This window comes from Pipra filicauda, unplaced genomic scaffold (assembly GCF_003945595.2).
Source record: "Pipra filicauda isolate LSUMZ 115617 unplaced genomic scaffold, ASM394559v2 scaffold42_size3861933_pilon, whole genome shotgun sequence".
Classification (NCBI taxonomy): Eukaryota; Metazoa; Chordata; class Aves; order Passeriformes; family Pipridae; genus Pipra; species Pipra filicauda.
Window position 1 is genome coordinate 856494 of NW_024104565.1, and position 19627 is coordinate 876120.

Below are 19627 nucleotides of genomic sequence, written 5' to 3' on the forward strand. Positions count from 1 at the left end.
CTTTAAATGGTGAGCTGTTTATTTATCAGGGAAGTCAGTATATCTGCAAATCTTTTTTGAGCTGGAAATAGATATTATTCTGCTAGTATTCACAGAGGAGTACAGGGACAGTAAGATTGCCTCTAGGAAGACATGTAAGGTGTGAAATAAGAATCACCATTGCTGCCCTTTGCCCCCCAGGATAAGTATGATGAGCTGCTGATGATCATTGCATCCAGGCAAAGTGATCTGAATCAGAATATGGCTCTTAAGAGCCAGTATGAGCGGGCTTTGCAGGACCTGGCTGACCTGGTAGAAACAGGCCAAGAAAAAATGGCTGGTGACCAGAAAATGATTGTTTCTTCTAAGGAAGAAGTTCGATTGCTGCTTGACAAACATAAGGTAAGAAACTGGGAACACATTTCAGGACTAATCATGAAGGTAAGCTTGTTGTTACAGTTTAACCCCAGCCAACAACTAAATACCACACAACTGCTTTCTCACTTCCCCCTTCCTTCCCTGGGGAGAAGGAGAATCAGAAAGAAAAAGTAAACCTCGTGGGTTGAGATACGAACAGTTTAATAATTGAAACAAGATACAATATAATACTAATAACACTAGTACTGATAATAATAATAGTTTTCCAAATATAATTGTAATGGAGAGAGAAATAAACACAAGAGAAATAAATGTGATGCACAATACAGTTGTTCACCACCTCCTGACCAATACCCAGCCTGTCCCCAAGCAGCAATCAGCAGCTCCCAGACAGCTCCCCTTAGTTTATATACTGAGCATAACGTTCTGTGGTATGGAATATCCCTTTGGCTAGTTCAGGTCAATTGTTCTGGCCATGCTCCCTCCCAGCTTCTTGTGCATCTCCTCCCTGACAGAGCATGGGAAACTGAAAAGTCCTTGACTGAGGGTAGGTACTACTCAGCAACAACCAAAACATCAGTGTGTCATCAACATTATTCCAATAGTAAATCCAAAACACAGCTCTGTACCAGCTACTAAGAAGAAAATTAACTCTACCCCAGCTGAAACCAGGACACTTGTAAAGAGCAAATTGCTAACCTTTTGTTCCTAAAGATTCAGGAGCTTTTCAGAATGGTGGGCCGGACTTTATTTTAAATTGAAGTCAATGAACTGTTCTGACAGACTGAGTTTCAAATGCTTTGTTGAAGGTGAAGCCAGGTAGATTGCATTTTCTTCCTTATTCTAATAACAAGTTCCTAGTCTTGTCCTATCATGCTACATAGCAATTTCATCCACCACTCCATTTATTTTCAACAGAAATTTACACTTGCTAATAGCACCCACAAATATAACAAGGATTTTCCACGTTTTTATTAGGCAGAATTTTTTGGGCGTGGTTGTCCGATTTACGCTATTTTTGTTTATGGAATCAGGGTCAGGATGGAATTTGTGTGGAAAGTATGACTGACTTCTTTCTTTGAAAAGACTATTGTCGTCTTTAAGTCGCCTACTGGACTATGTGAAATGTTGTGGAGTGAAAAATTTACCTTATTCTATGCCTGTAGATACTTAATTGTAATGCTTATGTCTTAAAATGTAACAATTGCACTTTCTCTTTTTTCTTCTCCCTCTACCCTCACACCCAAATTTTTCAGGAATACTTTCAAGGGTTGGAGTCTCACATGATCCTAACAGAAACACTTTTTAGAAAGATGAGTAGCTTTGCTCTCTTAAAGGAAACTCAGTCACATTCAGAGCTAATGACACAAGCTTCAGCTATATTAAAGCTGGCTCATAAACGAGGTGTGGAACTGGAATACATTCTAGAGGTGAGAATTTCTGTGATCTTTTCTGTACTGCCGTTGTGATTAACCACCAGGACGTACTTTAATGTTGATTTCCTGTGCTCGGACAGAATTGATGGACATCAGTCCCTTTTGTCATACACACAAGGCACTGATAGACTGTGTGCAATCTTTTCTGTTTAACTGTTGTGACCTTCAGGTGACACAAGTTGTTTTCATCTAAGTTTTAAGAGCTACTTAGCTTTAGCTAGTAAGGAGAGCATGACAGTTTTATCCATGTGTTCTAACCAAAAGTTGAACTTGTTATAGAGATGGTGTCTTATTACAGGTTCGCTGGACATCTCTGTTGTTATTTCTGTACTTTCATAACCATGCAGCTATAGGATTTCAGACTGAAAATACAAATAATAAAAATTCTAGGTACTCAGATTCACCATATACATGGATAATTTGTTCTTGTAGACCTGGACGCATCTAGATGAAGATTACCAGGAACTTACCAGACAGCTGGAATCTGTTGAAGGAAACATCCCCACTGTTGGTTTGGTGGAAGAGACAGAGGACAGGCTTACAGACCGGATTACACTTTTTCAGGTTGGTGCTTTTTAGATGTTCTCTACAGAAAAGTTGGATAAAGGGGATCTCTGAAGGTCATCTAGTCCAGTCTCCCACTTGAAGCAGTACAGTTGTCATTGGCTGGAGCAGCAACAGCTTTGGAAACCTTGAAAGATGGAGATCCCACAGCTGACCAGGGGACCAATTGCAGTCCTGCACCACCACCTACTGAAAAGGTTTTCTATAATGCCCAATCTGTACCTTCAACTTTCAGCTTTGTCACCATTGTCCTTTTAGTATTGTATGGCACTGGAGTATTGTATGGCACAGAGGAGCATTAACCTCTGTCATCTTTTTAATTCTACTTCAAATAGTTGTAGACCTTTGTTAGACTGGCCCTTAGCCTCCTGTTTGTCAATCTAAAGCAAGTGCACTTCCCTCAGCCTCTTTGTAAAGCGCATATGCTCTAGGTCCCTCAATAACTTAATAGTTCTTCACCAGACCCTGGCTACTTCCTTCTTCCTCAACTCATTGGGCAGTGGGGTCGAAGCACAATCAGATGGACTAGATGTGGCCTCATCAGCTCCATGAAGATGAGGATAATAAACTAACTTCATTTGGTTGTTCACGGTCCTAATATAGGCCAGTGCTGTGGCTTGCCTTATTCACAATGTCTTGGTTATAGAAGATGTCAGGTTAAATACACTAGCCATTCCTTTCCTAACCTGTACTGAGAAACAGGGTCAGTCTACCCAAGGTGCAGAATTTGTCCTTCTTGAGCCTTCTAAGGTTTCTGCTGTCTCCATCCTCAAGTTTAGTAAAGTACCTCTAGGCTATCTGCCATTTTTTGTCTCAATCACTCTTCCTAAATTACTATCATCCACAAATTTACTGTGGGAATGCTGTCTGCCATGATCCATGCTCTAAAGATGTTGAAGAGGTTTGGGATAAAATATCTACAATCTCTGGATTATTCTTACCATTGCAGTCTTCCAGTCAGGCATCAAGCCTTTGGTCACTAGTGTTTGAGACTAGTAATGCAGATCATTTTCAATCCATATACCAGTCCATTTATCCAGCCCAATTCTCTCCACTCCTAGAGGAGGGTCCTGTGGGAAATGGTCTGAAAGACCATACTGAAGTCAGTCTCATCCACGGAGACAGTAATTTTGTCATAAAAGGCTATCAAGTTAGTGAATCCAAGCTGAATATTCCTGATTACCTTTTAGTCCTTTTTGTCCTTGAAAATGGATTTCAAGAGGATGTGCTTCATGATCTTTCCAGAGAGCAAGGTGAGGCTGAACAACCTATGGTTCCTTGAGTTGCCTTCCTCCCCACATGCAACAAGTAGCTTAAATATAGGTTTTCTACTGCACTCTGATTTTTTTGGTCTAGTGTTCTATCTTTATCTCCTTATATTAGGCATTTTAGTTGGGGTTTGTTTTGTTCTCTTCTTTTGTTTTACAGAAAAACATCTGTCAAATTTGTCTTGAAAATTGACTTGTGTACTCTGAATTTGTTATGTATATTGTTCTTTTACCAGACAGCTTTCTGTTTTTCCAATGGTATGAGGACAACTTATGCAATCTGTTGCGTATGGGGGGTGTGCTATTTTGGTTTTGTTTAATGCTAGGTATTGTTTATTTTGGTTCTAGAGCTGGAGCAGAGGGAAAAAATGTGATGTGCTGTGGTGGGTGACATTAGATATGCTACAAAATGCAATAGAAGGAAATTAAATATTGAGAAAGTGTGGTAGCAGAGACCTGCAGAGCTATCTAACCATCTCGTCTGTCATTACAGCATCTAAGGTCTAACCTGACTGAATACCAACCTAAATTATACCAAGTGCTAGATGATGGGAAGAGACTCCTTTTTTCTGTTAGCTGCTCAGATCTCGAAAGTCAGCTGAACCAACTAGGAGAACACTGGTTAAGTAACACCAGCAAAGTTACCAAGGAGCTTCACAGGCTGGAAACAATACTGAAGCACTGGACAAGGTAATGCTAATGTAATGGACAACATAAAGTTCTTCAGCTGTGCTCTTCAGGTCAAAGCCTTTTTGAACGCAGAACTATTAGATTCAACATTTTAAAGAAAGTACTTTGAGATGTGTCATAATTTGACTACTCTTCTGTTCCACAGAAGTGCTATTGTACTCTCTCATTTGTAATAAACACATAGCAGATAAGAGCTGGTGGGAGGAAATCAGAAAATACCTTATTTAGATGACTAAGTTAGAAGCCCCATGTGTATATAGGTTGATGAGAAAAAGCATATGTGCTTTGCTGGATAGCGTGAGTAGGCTCAGCATGTTCTGGTAGGGCTCTTGTGAGTCTGTGTCACTGCATGTATGGGAGGGCTTTAGCTACCTTTACTAATGTTCATATGCTACTTTTGAAATGAATTTTCTAACTGGTATGCAAGATTTGTCTATTATTCATGCATCCAGGCTTATATAGAGACACTCTTGTTCTGTCATCTCATTAATTGCTTGGCATGTGAAACGAGATGGTTTCTGAAAAAAAAAATAAATTAAGTTTTTGCTCTGATATACTTTGTGGTAAAGCTTTAGTAAGATTGAGCCTTCTAATGGAAATCAAAAATCTGTTTATGTGTGTCAGGTGGGATTACAGCTTGTCCAAAGAGATTTGTGACCTAGTTACTAGTCCTTCATTAAACTTAGTTTTTCCTAAGAGGCAAAATGAAGGCACTGTTAGAAATTGTGAGCATAATGGCTAAAATAAGAGCTTCCTGATATCATGCCTGTCTGTAACATTAAATTATGTTTTGCTGAAATTTAATAAAGGGAAGAAAATATATTGATTTTAAATCTAGCATTCAGTATCTTCCTCTAATACATGGAGGAGAGACTGCTCAGTTGGAGGCAGGAAGTGGCAATGACTGTTTTAGTCATCTTTAAATATCTTTACAGGTATCAAAGTGAATCAAATGAATTGACACAGTGGTTACAATCTGCAAAGGAGCGACTTGAGTTTTGGAGCCAGCAGTCTTTGACGGTTCCTCAGGAACTGGAAACAGTCCGAGACCACCTGAACTCCTTTTTGGTAAGTCATTCATGGACCTGGGACACCTATTTCTCTCCAATTACAAATAAACAGTTGATTAATCAGATGGTAATACTTTTTTTCATAATTGAAGTAGTGAATATGGAAGAAAAATCTGTTTCGGTAGGTAAGCTGTCCTTCAAAATACTGGTGTGTGTTCACATTAAGCCCTCCTTTGCTATATGCAGTGATTGTAAATTTTGATTATTCTGAATACAGAAAATGGTTTTGTGACTGGAAACAATTTGTCTTCTTACTTAGTCTGAAGTAGAGTCATTAAACACTTGTAGAAAGTACGTATTTTAAAGGGGAGGGATGATATTCTTATCTTCCTGCGATAAAGCTTTATGTACTATAAAACAGTACTTGATTATTTGCACAAAAATGGTTCTGCTTACAGGAGTTTTCAAAAGAAGTGGATGCTAAATCATCACAGAAATCTTCTGTCCTGAGTACTGGGAACCAGCTCCTCAGGCTTAAGAAAGTAGATACAGCAGCATTGCGTGCGGGATTGTCCCACATTGAAACCCAGTGGACAGAGTTGCTCACACAAATCCCAGCAGTACAAGAGAAATTGCACCAGGTAAGAAAAACAGCAATGGCCTTTGATATTCCAGAAAATTCAGACAGTTGGCACTGCCTAGTTGCCTCCTTGCTCAATTTATTCATGTGAGGCATGATAGGAACAACATAATTTCTGTTTTATTGTGGGAAAGCTTACACTTGCCTGCCTGCCCATACTGTCTAACACCAATTGGTTAATTTCAGACTTTCGCGATTACATTTGTGAAATTTTAACCAAAGGACAGATGAGGGTTTTATCAACGAGCTGGTATGCTTTCTGGAAAAAAGGAGTTCATATCCCTGTGCCCTGTCAGCTTTGGATGGTGCTTTTTTCAAATTGAATAGGTTCAAGTCTGTGAAAGACAAAATAGATCTAAAAACATTTTTCGTGATTTCTGCTAGTATGTGTAGGAGCAAGAGGCTTTTGGTTGTGTAGTTTTGGAGTTTTAATGCTGTAATACTGAAGTTAAAGAATTATACAGGTTGAAAAGTTGGTTTACTATTTAGTCGCTAGGAGATTATCAGTATCAGCTGTTGCTTCAGTTTATAACTTGGAATGGTCACAGAGTTATTAAAGACGTGATTTAGGGAGAGAGAGGAAGGGCAAAAAATGTTAACTGAGTCTATTATAGTAAACAAAATAATGTCATTCAGTAGTTCTCTTAATTGTCTTACAATGCAAAATATATATGTCTACCTAAAAATGTCATAGAACACATTTCTGAGTAAATAAATGTAGGCAAGCAGTACTCTATCAAAAACTTACAGTGTGTCTTCTAAGAAAGAAAAAAAAAGGTACTATTCAAAATTAGCCCATTTAGAAATCACCACACAAGAAGAGTAGTATGAAAATATTTTCCATGAGTCATTAGTCATTTGCAAAAACAGCAAAAATGTAGTTTAAAGTTGATCAGCTACATAAGCCCTGGCACAGAATTATGGAATGAGAATGCAGAACCTTTAGGAAGTCAGAAATAGAATCTTTGAGTTTGTCCAGTTTCTTTGTACAATGAAGAATGGAAATAAGAAGCCTTTAATATAATATTTTCTTATTAGGATACAAGCAGTTATACAATATACCTCCTCATAAAACATTTCTTTCTTTTTTTTTTTCTTTTTATAACTTCAGTGATATGTTAGGGATGTAAAATAACATGATAAGAGCAGGTAAAGGAAATGTACTGTGGTAATACAAATGGAGGAGTTCTTATTCATTTTCTTCACAACATGAGTTTTAAGTCTGTTATCTCACCAGCTCCAGATGGACAAAATTCCTTCTCGCCATGCCATCACTGAAGTTATGAGCTGGATTTCCTTGATGGAAAATGTCATTCAGCAGGATGAAGAAAATATAGAAAATATAGTAGGACAGAAAGTAATTCAGGATTACATCCAGAAGTACAAGGTACTGAATATTAGTGTTATTGATTTTCCTTTTGAATTATCCCCATTAAATATATATACATATGTAAAATATAAGTGATTTTGTGTGGGGGGATAAACCTTACTTTGTGGATTGGTTAGAACTGTACACAAGTTAGAATTGGGCAATATTTGATACTGTGGAAAAGGAGCCAAAATTACTTTTACTCTACCGTTTACTTATGGCAGGAATATAATTTTAATTATACCTTAATTTCCAGGAAAATCCAAAGCAATATGCGCATTATTAAACCTTATTAGATCTGTCTTTCATCCAAAAATCACAAAGCACTTTGCAAATTATATAAGTTGTTGTATGAATTCTCTGCATAACATCATCTTCTCCTCAAAGTGTAGCCAGTGCTTGAGTAAAAGGTGTCCAGTTGTTTACAGATCAAAATAATTTTGATCAGTTTCTGAAGCAAAAGTGAAAGATGCTACACTTTGAGATAATTGTTGAGGAGTATATATATAACACAATTACACTTTTTTAACTAGATCAGTAGCACTCTTAGAATAGATCACACAGTGAATTTCTTCTTGAGGTCAGATTGGTTTCAATAGTCTCCTGAAAAATTGCTTCACTTCTTGGTTATTTATCTTCTTTTTATATTAGAATGTTTTCCAGCTTATCTGGTTTTGTATTAAAAAAATTGAGACTAGATCATAAAATCATAGAATGGTTAGGATTGGAAGGGGCCTTAGAGATCATCTAGTTCCAAGCCCCACACCAATGAGCAAGGATGCCACCCACTAAATCAGGTTACCCAGAGCCCCATCCCACCTAGCCCTGAACACTTCCACGGATGGGACATCCACAACTTTTCTGGGCTACCTGTTCCTGTGCCCCACCACACTCTTGAATAAAGAATTCCTTCCTAACATCTAATTTAAATCTCACCTCTCTTAGTTTGAAAGTATTCCTCCTTGTCCTGTCACTATCTGCCCATGTAAAAAGTCACTCTCCCTCTTTTTTATAAGCCTCTTTAGGTACTGGGAGGTTGTAATGAGGTCTCTCCAGACCCTTTTCTTCTCCAGGCTGAACAACCACCCCTCTTATCCTGTGTTAGGAGGTGTGCTGCAGCCCTATCATCAGCTTAGTGGCACTCCTCTGGACCAACAGGTCCACATCTTTCTTGTACCAAGGGCCCCAGAATGGATGCAACACTCCAGGTGTGGTCTCATGAGAGCAGAGGGGGAAAATCACCTCCCTCTAACTGCTGGCCACTCTTCTTCAGATACAGCCCAGGATGTGGTTGGCCTTCTGGGCTGTGAGCGTACACTGTTGGCTCATATCCAGCTTTTCATCCATGAGAACCCCCAAAACCTTCTCTGCAGGGCTGCTCTCAATGAGTTCGTCTCCCAGTCTGTACTCATGCCTGGGATTTTCCTGACCCAGATGCAGCACCTTGCATTTGAACTTGTTGAACTTCATGGGGTTCTCATGGGTCAACTTCTCAAGTTTGTCCAGGTCCCCCTTCAGTATGTCAACTGCACCACTCAGCTTTGTGTTGTATGGAAACTTGCTGGGGATGTACTTGTTCTCACTGTCTGTGTCATTGATAAAGATATTAAAGAGCACTGGTCCCAAGACAGAGCCCTGAGGGACATCACTAATCACCAGCTTCTACCTGGACATAGAGCCATTGACCACAGCTCTCTGGCTGCATCCATCCAGCTAATTCCTTATCCATTGAATAGTCCGTCCTTCAAACCCATGTCTTTCCAATTTGGAGATAAGGATGTCATGTGGAACTGTGTCGAAAGCCTCACAGAAGTCTAGGTAGATGACATAAGTCATTCTTCTCTTGTTGACTGGTGCAGTCACTCCATAGAAGACCACCAGATTGATCAGGCACAATTTCCTCTTAGTAAAGTTGTTCCGGCTATCTTGCATATACCTCCTTTTCTTGTATGTGCCTTAACATTGCTCCCATGAGGATCTACTCCATGATCTTCCCAGACACAGAAGTGAGGCTAACTGGTCTGTAGTTCCCCAGGTCTTTCTTTCTTCTCTTTGTAATAGGAGAAATGTTCTCTTTTTACAAGCAATGGAGACTTTGCCTGACCACCGTGACTTTTCAAATATGATGGAAAGTGACTCGGCAACAGCATTAGTCAGCTCCCTGAGGATTCTGGGATGCATCTCATCAGGTCCCATAGACTTAAACTTATTCAGCTTCATCAAGTGATCCTGAACCTGCTCTTCACTTACAGTGGGAGGGATTTTGTTTCTAATTTCTAATTAGTCAATTGCTAAAAAACCTTTTAGTTAAATTGTGATAAAGTTGTAATTTGTGAAAATTTTTCCTCTGTTTTGAAGGAAGGTGAGAAATTATGGTACTAATGTGCTGGGATTTCTTTTTCACTTCTTTTCTTCTAGGGTTTCAAGATAGATTTAAATTGCAAACAGTTGACTGTCGACTTTGTGAACCAATCAGTGCTACAAATCAGCAGCCAGGATGTCGAAAGTAAACGCAGCGACAAAACTGATTTTGCAGAGCAGCTCGGAGCCATGAACAGACGTTGGCAGATCCTTCAAGGCCTGATAACAGAAAAGGTAAAGAAAAAAATCTAGCTGCTTGGGAGCGAACTTTCAAAATACATAGAACTCTAAGACTGTAGTGGTTGGAAGCCGCTGCAGGTCATCTAGTTCATTCTCCTGCTCAAACAGAGCTTGTTTTAAAGTTAGAAGAGATTGCACAGGGACTTCATTATCTGAGTTTTGAAAATCTCCAAGGAGAGATTCCACAGCTTCTCTGGGCAGCTTGTTCATGCTTAACCACTGATGGGGGATGAGTTTTTGTCTTGTTCTCAATCAGACTTTCCCATGTTGCAACTTGTAACTGTTATCTCTTCTCCTTTTACTGCATATCTCCAATAATTGCCTTCATCTTCCCTATGCCTCTCTATACGAGTGAACAGTACAGTGAGGTGATTCCTCTGCCTTCTTTTCCCTAGGCTGAATGAAGCCAGCCTCTCTTTGTATGTCTTGTGCTCCAGTCCCCTAACAACCTGAGTGGCCATACACAACTTCTTTAAATCTTTCCCTGCACTGAAGGTTCCAAAATTGGTTGTAAATGTTAAGGAGAAGGAAAGAACCACTGATCTTGACCTGCTGGGTGCACTCTCAGTAATCTAACCCAGGATACAGTTGGCCTTCTTCAACACAAATGCACACAGCTGATTTAGTGTGTTCAAGTTCTTGCTCATCATAGTCCCAGGTCCTTTTCTTCTGTCCAGCCTGCTGCCAGCCTGTGTTCCATGAGGTTATTTTGTCCCAGGTGCAGGACTTTACATTTGTCTTTGCTGAATTTCATGAGGCTTAGTGGACCTATTCCTCCATCTTGCTGAGGTTTCTCTGAATGGCAGCCCTACTCTCCAGCATATCAGCTACTTTGCCCAAATCATTGCCATCTGTGAACGTGCTGAAAGCACAGGTTATCGTGCCATGCAGTTTATTGATGAAGTTATTAAATAGTATCAACCACAGGACTGAGCCTGAAGATACATCTTGTAAATGACTGCCAGGTAGATGTTGAAATGTTTACCATGAACCTTTAAACCTGATGACTCTGCTCATGTCATTCATTTGTAGACCTCCCGTCTAGCCCATGTCTCCTCAGTTTTGCTACCATATGAGATACTGTATCAAAAGCCTTGCTTTTAAAAGCCAAGGTTAATTGTGTCTACTACTCTTCATTTGTCCACAGTGTCAATCATATCATCATAGCAGAGGCATTCAGTTGGGTCAGGCACAATTTAACCCATGATAAGACCATGCTTTTTCCTTTTCCTTGTTCTTTGTGCCTGTGGAAATGACATCTGGCAAGATTTGCAGTATATAATTTTTCCAGCCACCAGCTACTTTCTGCAACCATCATGACTTTTTAAAGGTGATAGACAGCACCCTTGAAAAAAACATTTGCAACTTTGAATGTGTCCTGTGGACTTTTATATGTCTAGATTACTTAGGTAGTTCCTAATTCTTTCCTCCTCTATCATGACTAGTACCTCTATGCCAAAATTTGTTGATTGGCATGAAGATCTGGGAAGCATATACTTTTTTTAAATTCTGAAAGCATTTAATTCCAAGAAGGCACTGGTTATCATTGGTCTTTACAGATTTATTTAATTGACACAACAATAAAGATAATTGTATGACAAAATATATACTCAATTTTCTTTGCAGATCCAGCTGTTGGAAAGCCTGCAGGAATCCTGGACAGAATTTGAAAATAATGTACAATGCCTAAAAACTTGGTTTGAAACTCAAGAGAAGAAGCTGAAACAGCAACAAAAAATTGGTGACCAGGCTTCAGTACAGAATGCTTTGAAAGACTGTCAGGTAATTTTCCCTTATAAATAACAATGTTCTCTTTCCAAGAGTTAGAAACAACCCTTTATCCATGTGAAATTTTCATATTAGCGAAGTCAGTGACTGAACTCCTCTTTAGTTCAGCAAGGGAGAGACTTCATTCCTAAAGTGCAAGCAATAAAAGAGGAGAAAGGAACAATAATATCCCAAAGATGTTTAAAACCAACAAAAGTCATTAAGTCATTATTCTTTTTGCATTGGACATTTCAAAATATACCAGGCGCACTGAACTAGAAGACTGTCAAAGGAATATGTTGCTGTTTCTGTTTAGCCAGTCTTATGGAACTTGATGTCATGAGCACTATGCTTGAATGTCCTTGAAACTTGTTTTTTCTGCCTTATCACTGTCTTTCCTCCACCCCTGCCTTTTTCCATTCTTTTTCCACCTGGTATGTTCCACCTGACTATTCAAAGAAAAATGCTAGAATCTAAGGAAGCTTTATTCTTTCATTCAGAATGTGTTGGGAATCTTTCTCTTTTATTTTCCCCTCAAATATTTAACTATCCAGAAAAGGAAAGAGAATCATGATTATGATGGGCAAAGATGGGATGAGGCAAAGTGTAGCTATACATAAGGCACATAAGTTCAAAACCACCTCAGTTTTTCACATGAAATTCATACAGGGACAACACAGCAGTGAACAGGGTATCACAGTTGTCTCTGAATATCTTACTCAGAATAACATATATTTAATAGTAAGAAGCTTGCTTCTGGATCTGTCAGGCTAGAGTTAAAGCTAATAAGTGTATAGGCAAAACAAATACTTTTGAATTTATAGACAAGGCCTCTGCACAGTATCAGGCGTCACATAATTTTTGTTTAAAAGTATATTTTTCTACCAGATACCAAATAATAAATTTTACACCGGATCAAATGTGTAATTAAAACTCTGCCAGGACAAACATATGCCCAAAATCTTGGTATTTTCATCCCCTTAAAAGGGAGTAGGAAGCATGTTTATCTTGGTGTGGCTGTCTTTCATGCATTTATTTAATTAATGGGACAAATATAATTTAGCATTTAGCTCTTCACAAACAGAAGAGCTGGAAATTTATTAAAATTCAATTCATAAAACAATTTACTCTATATTCACCAATATATTAAGCCTGTCTTTGTTTCTGTAAAGGCAAATAAGTGGTTAGGCCAGGTATGTTAGAGGTCTTTTTTTTTTTTTGTGAAATTCTTGACTTTAGTTTTCTAACTGGTTGGAGTGCACAATAAACCCATACAACTGATGGAAGGGTAATATAGCACAGCCTGACATAATCAGCAGTTTGTGCTTGGCCGCATTTCAAAGCTGAATCTGATTTATCACCTTTTAGGTTCCTTTTTGTCAGGGAAGTTAGCAAATACACTTGGGGAGTTAGTTATGAATGGCAAGACTTTGATCAACAGACAAACACATTAAGAAAGAACTGTGTCAGACACTCCCAAATATCTAGTTCAACTAGTACAAAAGCTACAGTTTATTTATTAACCAATGTTGGCTACTGCTTAGGGTCATAATAAGTGAAGTCAACCATTTTTCCCCATCACAGCTTAGAAACAATAATGCAACTTTAATTCGATTATGAGTTTTAAATGATGAATAAGGAAGCCCTTTTCAAAGAGAACCAGAAATATTTTCTGTTCTTGGTGTTTGAAACTTCTGCCTTTTTACTCCTTTTTTTACTGTCTTGAAAAGTCATATTTATTATGTGCAACTTAGAAGAGTTTGCCTTGTTGTCAGCTGGTTAAAAAAAAGATGTGTTTGTCTGTAGTCTGGAACAAGGTCATGGCTAGATGTTTGAAGAAATGTAAAATAATACAAAAAAAAGGCTAAAAATAAACAGTGAAGCAAAAATGCTCTCACACATATGTGTATAGACAAAAGTGAGTTGTATCTGTACAGGGATAAATTCTGTAATAGCAAGTGTTTGCAAGACTAGGCAGAATTTTCCTTCAAATACTGCCCCAACTATCTAAAATGTAAAGTCTGTTATGGCAATGTTTCACTTGTTGTTTTCTGGATTCATAGGGAGAGAAATTTATTTCGGTTTGCCCAGAGTTTTGTTGTATTCTTTTCTTTCCCTGGTGATCCATCTCTCTCAGTAAGAAGAGGCTTGCAGAAAATGACAATATAACCTGAGATCATGACATACTAGTTAATCTGGGGGTAACACAAAATTACTGTCACCTAACACACTGCTTTCTATATCATACTGACAGGTAAACACAAATTTGTGCTGGCCTGAAGCCTACAAGCCATAATTCCCCACTCTGCTCAAACTAGGTGTTTATGCTACCTGAAGCTGCAGAGCTTCTGAGTACTGCAGAACTTTCTTGGATCTCCCTGCACCATGCTATGAAATTATATAGGTAGTTTCCTGGCTAGGAATGAGCTTATGGGAACGTGCTATATGACTCACAGTTGCTTATCTAGTCTTCTTGTCCTTCACTTTCTAGCTTCATTCTCATGGTATTAAGGCACGAGCAAAATGCTATCAAGCTCATTAATGCTTCTCAACAACAAGCAACCTTGAGGAAGAAAATTCCTGCAGTGTGTTGCTTGTTGTTGGTGGCTGGACTCCAGTGAACTTGTCATCTAGAAAAAGGGAAAGGCTTGCTGTCCTCAAGCAATAGACTTTACTGGGCCCCGGCAAAGGAATAAAGACTTCACTTCATGTGAGGAATCATGGCAAATTGACATCTTTCACTAGGAAGTCATTTTGTCATTTTCCTTGGGTGACAAAATTAATTTTTCTCCAGAGGCTTGAGTCAGCTTTGGACTAATAAAAAGGCCCTCTCAATGTTCTAGGACAAATTAAAACACACAGCGTTTTTCCCTCTACCAAGTGATTTCCCGAAGAGACCAAAGTCTGCTCTTCTGAAACCCATGGTAGTGAGCTTACTGTGTACCCTCCTTGCCACTCCAGTGATATTGAATTCCACGGTCACTGCAGCCCAGGCTACTCTTGAGCTTAACATTCCCCACCTTCTCACCTCCATAATGGTGAGACCAAGGTACAGCATAGCCTCTGTTCTCATTGGCTCCTCTACCACTTGGAGAAGAAAATTATCATCAATGCTTTCCAGGAACATTCTGGATTGCTTATGCCCTCCTGTGTTGTCTCTCCAACAGATATCGGGGTGGTTGAAGTCCTTCAGGAGGACCAGGGCTTGTTGGTGTGGGGCTGCTCCTGTCTGTTAAAAGAGGTTCTCATCTGCTTGATCTCCCTGGTTAGGTGGCCTGTAGCAGACCACCACTGTAATATCACCTGTCCCTGTTCTTCCTTTAATCCTGACCCATAAGTCCTTGGTCAGCTCCTCATACACCTGTGGGCAGAGCTCCATGCACTTCAGCTGGTCACTGACATAAAAAAGAAACACCTACTCCTCGCCTTCGCTGTTTGTCCTTCCTAAACAGCCTGTACTTCGATTCCAAGACTCCACTCATAAAAGCCATCCCATCATCTCTCAATGACAATAGCCCTGGGTGTGTTTGCCTAGAGGTAATTAAGTTGGGCCCTGCTGTCCTATTTTTAATGAGTTTGTACACTTACACGAGAGCAGAAGATTATACAAAACTTTTTTGTAGAAAGTAGAAGCATGTAGAAGCATGTAGGACATGCTTGTATTTAACAGCAAACTATTAGGCTTTAAAGGGAACATAAAATATTCTGTGGAATTGCTGATGAGTTATGAGGCCCTTGAGAATAAAAAGCCAAAATATGCAAACATGACTCCTATTTTTTAAACTAAGGAGCTTATGGGCTTCTTTTCTATATCAAGGTGTTATTTAGCCAATTAAACAAGCAAACATACTAAGATATCTTCTTTTTTTTTTTTCAGGAATTAGAAGAATCAATAAGAACAAAGGAAAAAGAAGTGGAAAATATAGAACAGAGTGGTCTTTCTTTGGTACAGAACAAGAAAAAAGAAGTCTCTTCTGCTGTTATGAATACACTGCAAGAAATTAACCATTCCTGGGCCAATTTGGATCACATGGTAAAAGAATCATCAAGGGACAAATTATAGCTCCAGGAATAAGGCCTGGAGGGAGAATTAGCAGTTGTAGCTAGTGGATTTCTTCTGTGTTGTAGGGGAGGAGATTCTGAATTGTGTCCCTCTTCCCATCTATCCATCCATCATTCCCCGAGTTTGTGTGTGCACTCCAAATAAGATGGGTATAATATTTCGTGTTTCAAGGATGCTTTTAATTTTTGTAATTGAAGCTTTTTAGATGTTTCCTGATATTTAGTGTAAAAGTATCAAATTATCTGTAAGGAACTACCTTTTCAAGCCCACAGGTCTCACTGAATAAGGAAGAGATCAGCATTACTTGTCAACATCCAAAGTTTGATCAACATCAGTCTGCCTTCTCATGAGGAATATAGTCTTGGTGGTAGCTCTCTGCTGACTTCCATAGACTGATTTACCTGTCTTAGGGATGTGTGTTTCATAGTCTTTAGCAATTCCCCTTGATCCTGCTTTGAACCAAAGTGAAATGAATTTTGAAATCTTCTCAGTCCCTGCCATCCAACCTTTATAAAATCAACAGAACTTTATGCTGTACCCAGTGTAAGCCCCACTGATGGTTGTGCAAAATCTTCATTCTCAATAGGTTTAAGATCAGAAATGTAGAACAAGAAGCATGTGAGATCAAAAGGAAGAAAATAATTTTAACAAATCCCAAATATCTTGAATGCTTTTCATTTACTTTTGTTTTTATTTGTCCCTCCTCCTAGGTTAGCCAACTGAAGATATTGTTGCAATCTGTTCTTGATCAGTGGAGCATTTACAAAGTGGCTTATGAAGAACTGAATAGTTACCTGACAGAAGCCAGATATTCTTTGTCCCGTTTTTATCTTCTTACTGGTTCTTTGGAAGCTGTGAAAGTCCAGGTTGATAACCTTCAGGTAAGAAGAATTAATTTTGTCTGAAAGGGCATGGATGCAGATAACTACACATTTTGGTTCATAAGAAGTGGAAGTATAGACACACTGGCACATTAAAATCACATGATGTTAAGAGAACACATTACAAAACAGCCACTGCATTTATCATTTTGGAGAAAAATAAAGTTGGGATGGTTGTTTATTTTTTAGATTTTTGATGCTGTTCTTTATAATTTTGAACCATACCATCAAATTATTAAAAGTTTTTAGATCATACTAATGACCATTAAGACTAAAGTTTCTGATGCTACTTCATCAGGCTTCTGAGCTACAGGAGCATGTTGAGATCACGTTTTTAACTTGCCCTTCAACATTACAGTAGATTGATGATCAAGGAAAATATTGTTCCAAAAGTTGAGATACTCACATGTTCAAATAGTTTACCCCTGTAAGAAAAGCATAAAATACAAGGAAATTCCTATTATAAAATTATAAATTAATATTAATGGCAATAAACTAATTAGTTATTCAAATTTTTGTTCTATTACATAAAAAACCCTTTTATTTCAGAGAAAGTTGTCATCTTTAAAATAAAAAAAAATTGAACAAACATTTCCAGATGCCTAAAGTAGAAGAAATTATGTTCTTACTGTATTCTGTTCTTCCATTTAGTATTTACCATCAAATTTACATTTACAGTATAATTTAAATATTTGTGTGATTTGAAGTCCAGACATATGTAAATTCTCTAAGCATGAACAGCACTTTTCAAATGAAGATTTAAAGAGAATCCAATAATGGACTTTACAGCCAGTCTTCTAGATTTTAATTTTTTGCGTGTTAGAGAGGAGTCAGTAAAGCAATAGGTACAGAAAATTACTTTTTTTGCTAAGATTTTAACTAAACTTGGGCTGAGATTTGCTGGGCTGTTCAAACTGTAATAATATGCATAAAAATATTTAATGTTAAAAAAAAGAGCATTTTCACAGAGTCAGAGAATAGGTAAGTTTGGAAGGGACTACAGTGGGTCCCCTGGTCCAACCTCCCTGCTCAGGCAGAGTCATCTAGATCACATGGCACAGGATCGTGTCCTTGAATATCTCCAGTGAGGGAGATTCCACAGCCTCTGTGGGCAACCTGTTCTAGTGCATGGTCACCCACATAGTAAAGAAGTTCTTCTTCATGTTCAGGTGGAACTTCCTGTGCATCAGTTTCTGTCCATTGCCTTGTCCTATTGCTCAGCACCACCAAGAATAGCCTGGCTCCATCCTCTTGGCACCCCGCCTTTAGATATTTATACCTATTGATGAGATCCCCTCTAAGTCATCTCTTCTCAAGGCTTAACAGGCCCAGCTCCTTTAGCCTTTCCTCATAAGAGAGGTGCTCCAGTCCCACAGTCATCTTTGTTGCCCTCCACTGGACAAGACACACTTCCCTGACAGGCACGCTTTAGAATGATAACTGAAAGAGCGAGAACCTTATTTTCAGAATAAAGCTTTTTTTATGTTGTTATTTTTTTCATCTTCTTCTAAACAGGAAAATGTTATTTAATTAATTTTCTTATATCTGTTAGTTTTTATTTCTGAATCCGTTCATGGACTTAGTCATTCTATACAAAAGTACTTGTTTAGAATAATTTCTTTTAGAAGATCTTTACATTTTGCGAAAATACAGGGTTAAAACTTTTTGATACATTTGATATAAAATCAAATTAATTTAACTACAATCTTTATATTAAACAGCCTTTTATATATATGAAACACATGAAATCAACTTTTACATTCATAATCTGTATGATGCAATTGATACACACTATTTTGAAATGTTTCTACATCACGGAATTGTAATACCTCATGGTTTGGTTTTCTTTTGTTATTATTCTGCTTTAGAGCCTACAAGATGAACTGGAAAAACAAGAAAATAGCTTACAGAAGTTTGGTTCTGTGACCAATGAATTGTTGAAAGAATGTCAACCACCAGTGACTGAAACACTTACCAGTACTTTGAAAGAAGTGAATATGAGGTAGAAAATGTCTGTGTGTTAAACTTTAATTTCAGTAGCAAATCTGTATTTGTCCATTGACCCAGTTTTCCATCATTTTTATTTCTGTTATATTTTATTATTTTATTTTGGGGGGGGCTTGAGGGGCTTTTTGGAACAGGCAGGACTGGAGTAGGACTCTTATTTACTTATTTCATATTAAATGGAGCATTATCTTCTCCAGCTAAGCACTTGGACATTACTGTCAGTAGTTTTGCTTCATGCATGACTGCCAAACAAGATTTATAAATACAATACTGGAAAATAATACTGCACTTAAAATTTGAAAATTGTGTCTGAATATGTTGTTTGCAATAAATGCATCAGGTTCCCCAGATTTTAGATTGCTATTTGTAGTTGTAGGAAGGGCATGATAGGCAAGAATGTCTAAGCTCCTCACCAGTACCTTGGCAAACAGCTTCCCCAACTTTGAATTCAGGCAAGAATCGGTGTAAGGGTTTACTCAGAGAAGCTACAGAAAGGGAGGATCCAAAAGAAAAAACTGGTTTTGTGGAAGGCTCAGGGTTTTTTGAAGACAGAATCATGCCAAAATTATTTTAATCTCTGTTCTGTTCTGTTCTAGAATCTGGAGGTGGAGAGAGGGATTATTCACCCCATTTCAAAAAAGATACTGTAGGAATTAACATTTTCAGTGATGACTGATGAAGTTTTTGCTTTAAAAACTTTGGTTTTGATCACATAAAGATAATTGAAAAATATTCTGATTTTCTTTAGTAAGGAAACAATGAGGCAGTTTGATAAATACCAGCACATTTGAGAAAGTATGTGTTTCTGGTTGTCATTAAAGCCAAAAATTCAAAGGGGGATTAGGTGTTTAATTGGATAATAAAGATACAAAGATTTTTAGTATGTCTGGGAGTATTTTAAAAGCAAGTTCTAGGGAGCTTTATGACTTTAAATTTTCTGTCAGGGTTTGGGTGGAAATTGCAGCAGCATAAAT

At 38.1% G+C, this 19627-nt stretch overlaps 1 protein-coding gene across 21 annotated transcripts in view; it reads left to right on the plus strand.

The window, feature by feature from the left end:
- Nucleotides 1-19627, plus strand: part of SYNE1 (spectrin repeat containing nuclear envelope protein 1) — a 306594-nt gene that overhangs the window by 231209 nt on the left and 55758 nt on the right. For all 21 annotated transcript variants that reach the window (XM_039385717.1, XM_039385719.1, XM_039385731.1 and 18 more), the window contains 12 exons: nt 181-381; nt 1614-1787; nt 2226-2357; nt 4119-4315; nt 5251-5383; nt 5784-5966; nt 7203-7352; nt 9753-9929; nt 11562-11717; nt 15580-15735; nt 16476-16646; nt 18515-18648. In XM_039385717.1, the coding sequence (XP_039241651.1) occupies nt 181-381; nt 1614-1787; nt 2226-2357; nt 4119-4315; nt 5251-5383; nt 5784-5966; nt 7203-7352; nt 9753-9929; nt 11562-11717; nt 15580-15735; nt 16476-16646; nt 18515-18648 (1964 nt within the window). The remainder of the gene's footprint in view (nt 1-180; nt 382-1613; nt 1788-2225; nt 2358-4118; nt 4316-5250; nt 5384-5783; nt 5967-7202; nt 7353-9752; nt 9930-11561; nt 11718-15579; nt 15736-16475; nt 16647-18514; nt 18649-19627) is intronic.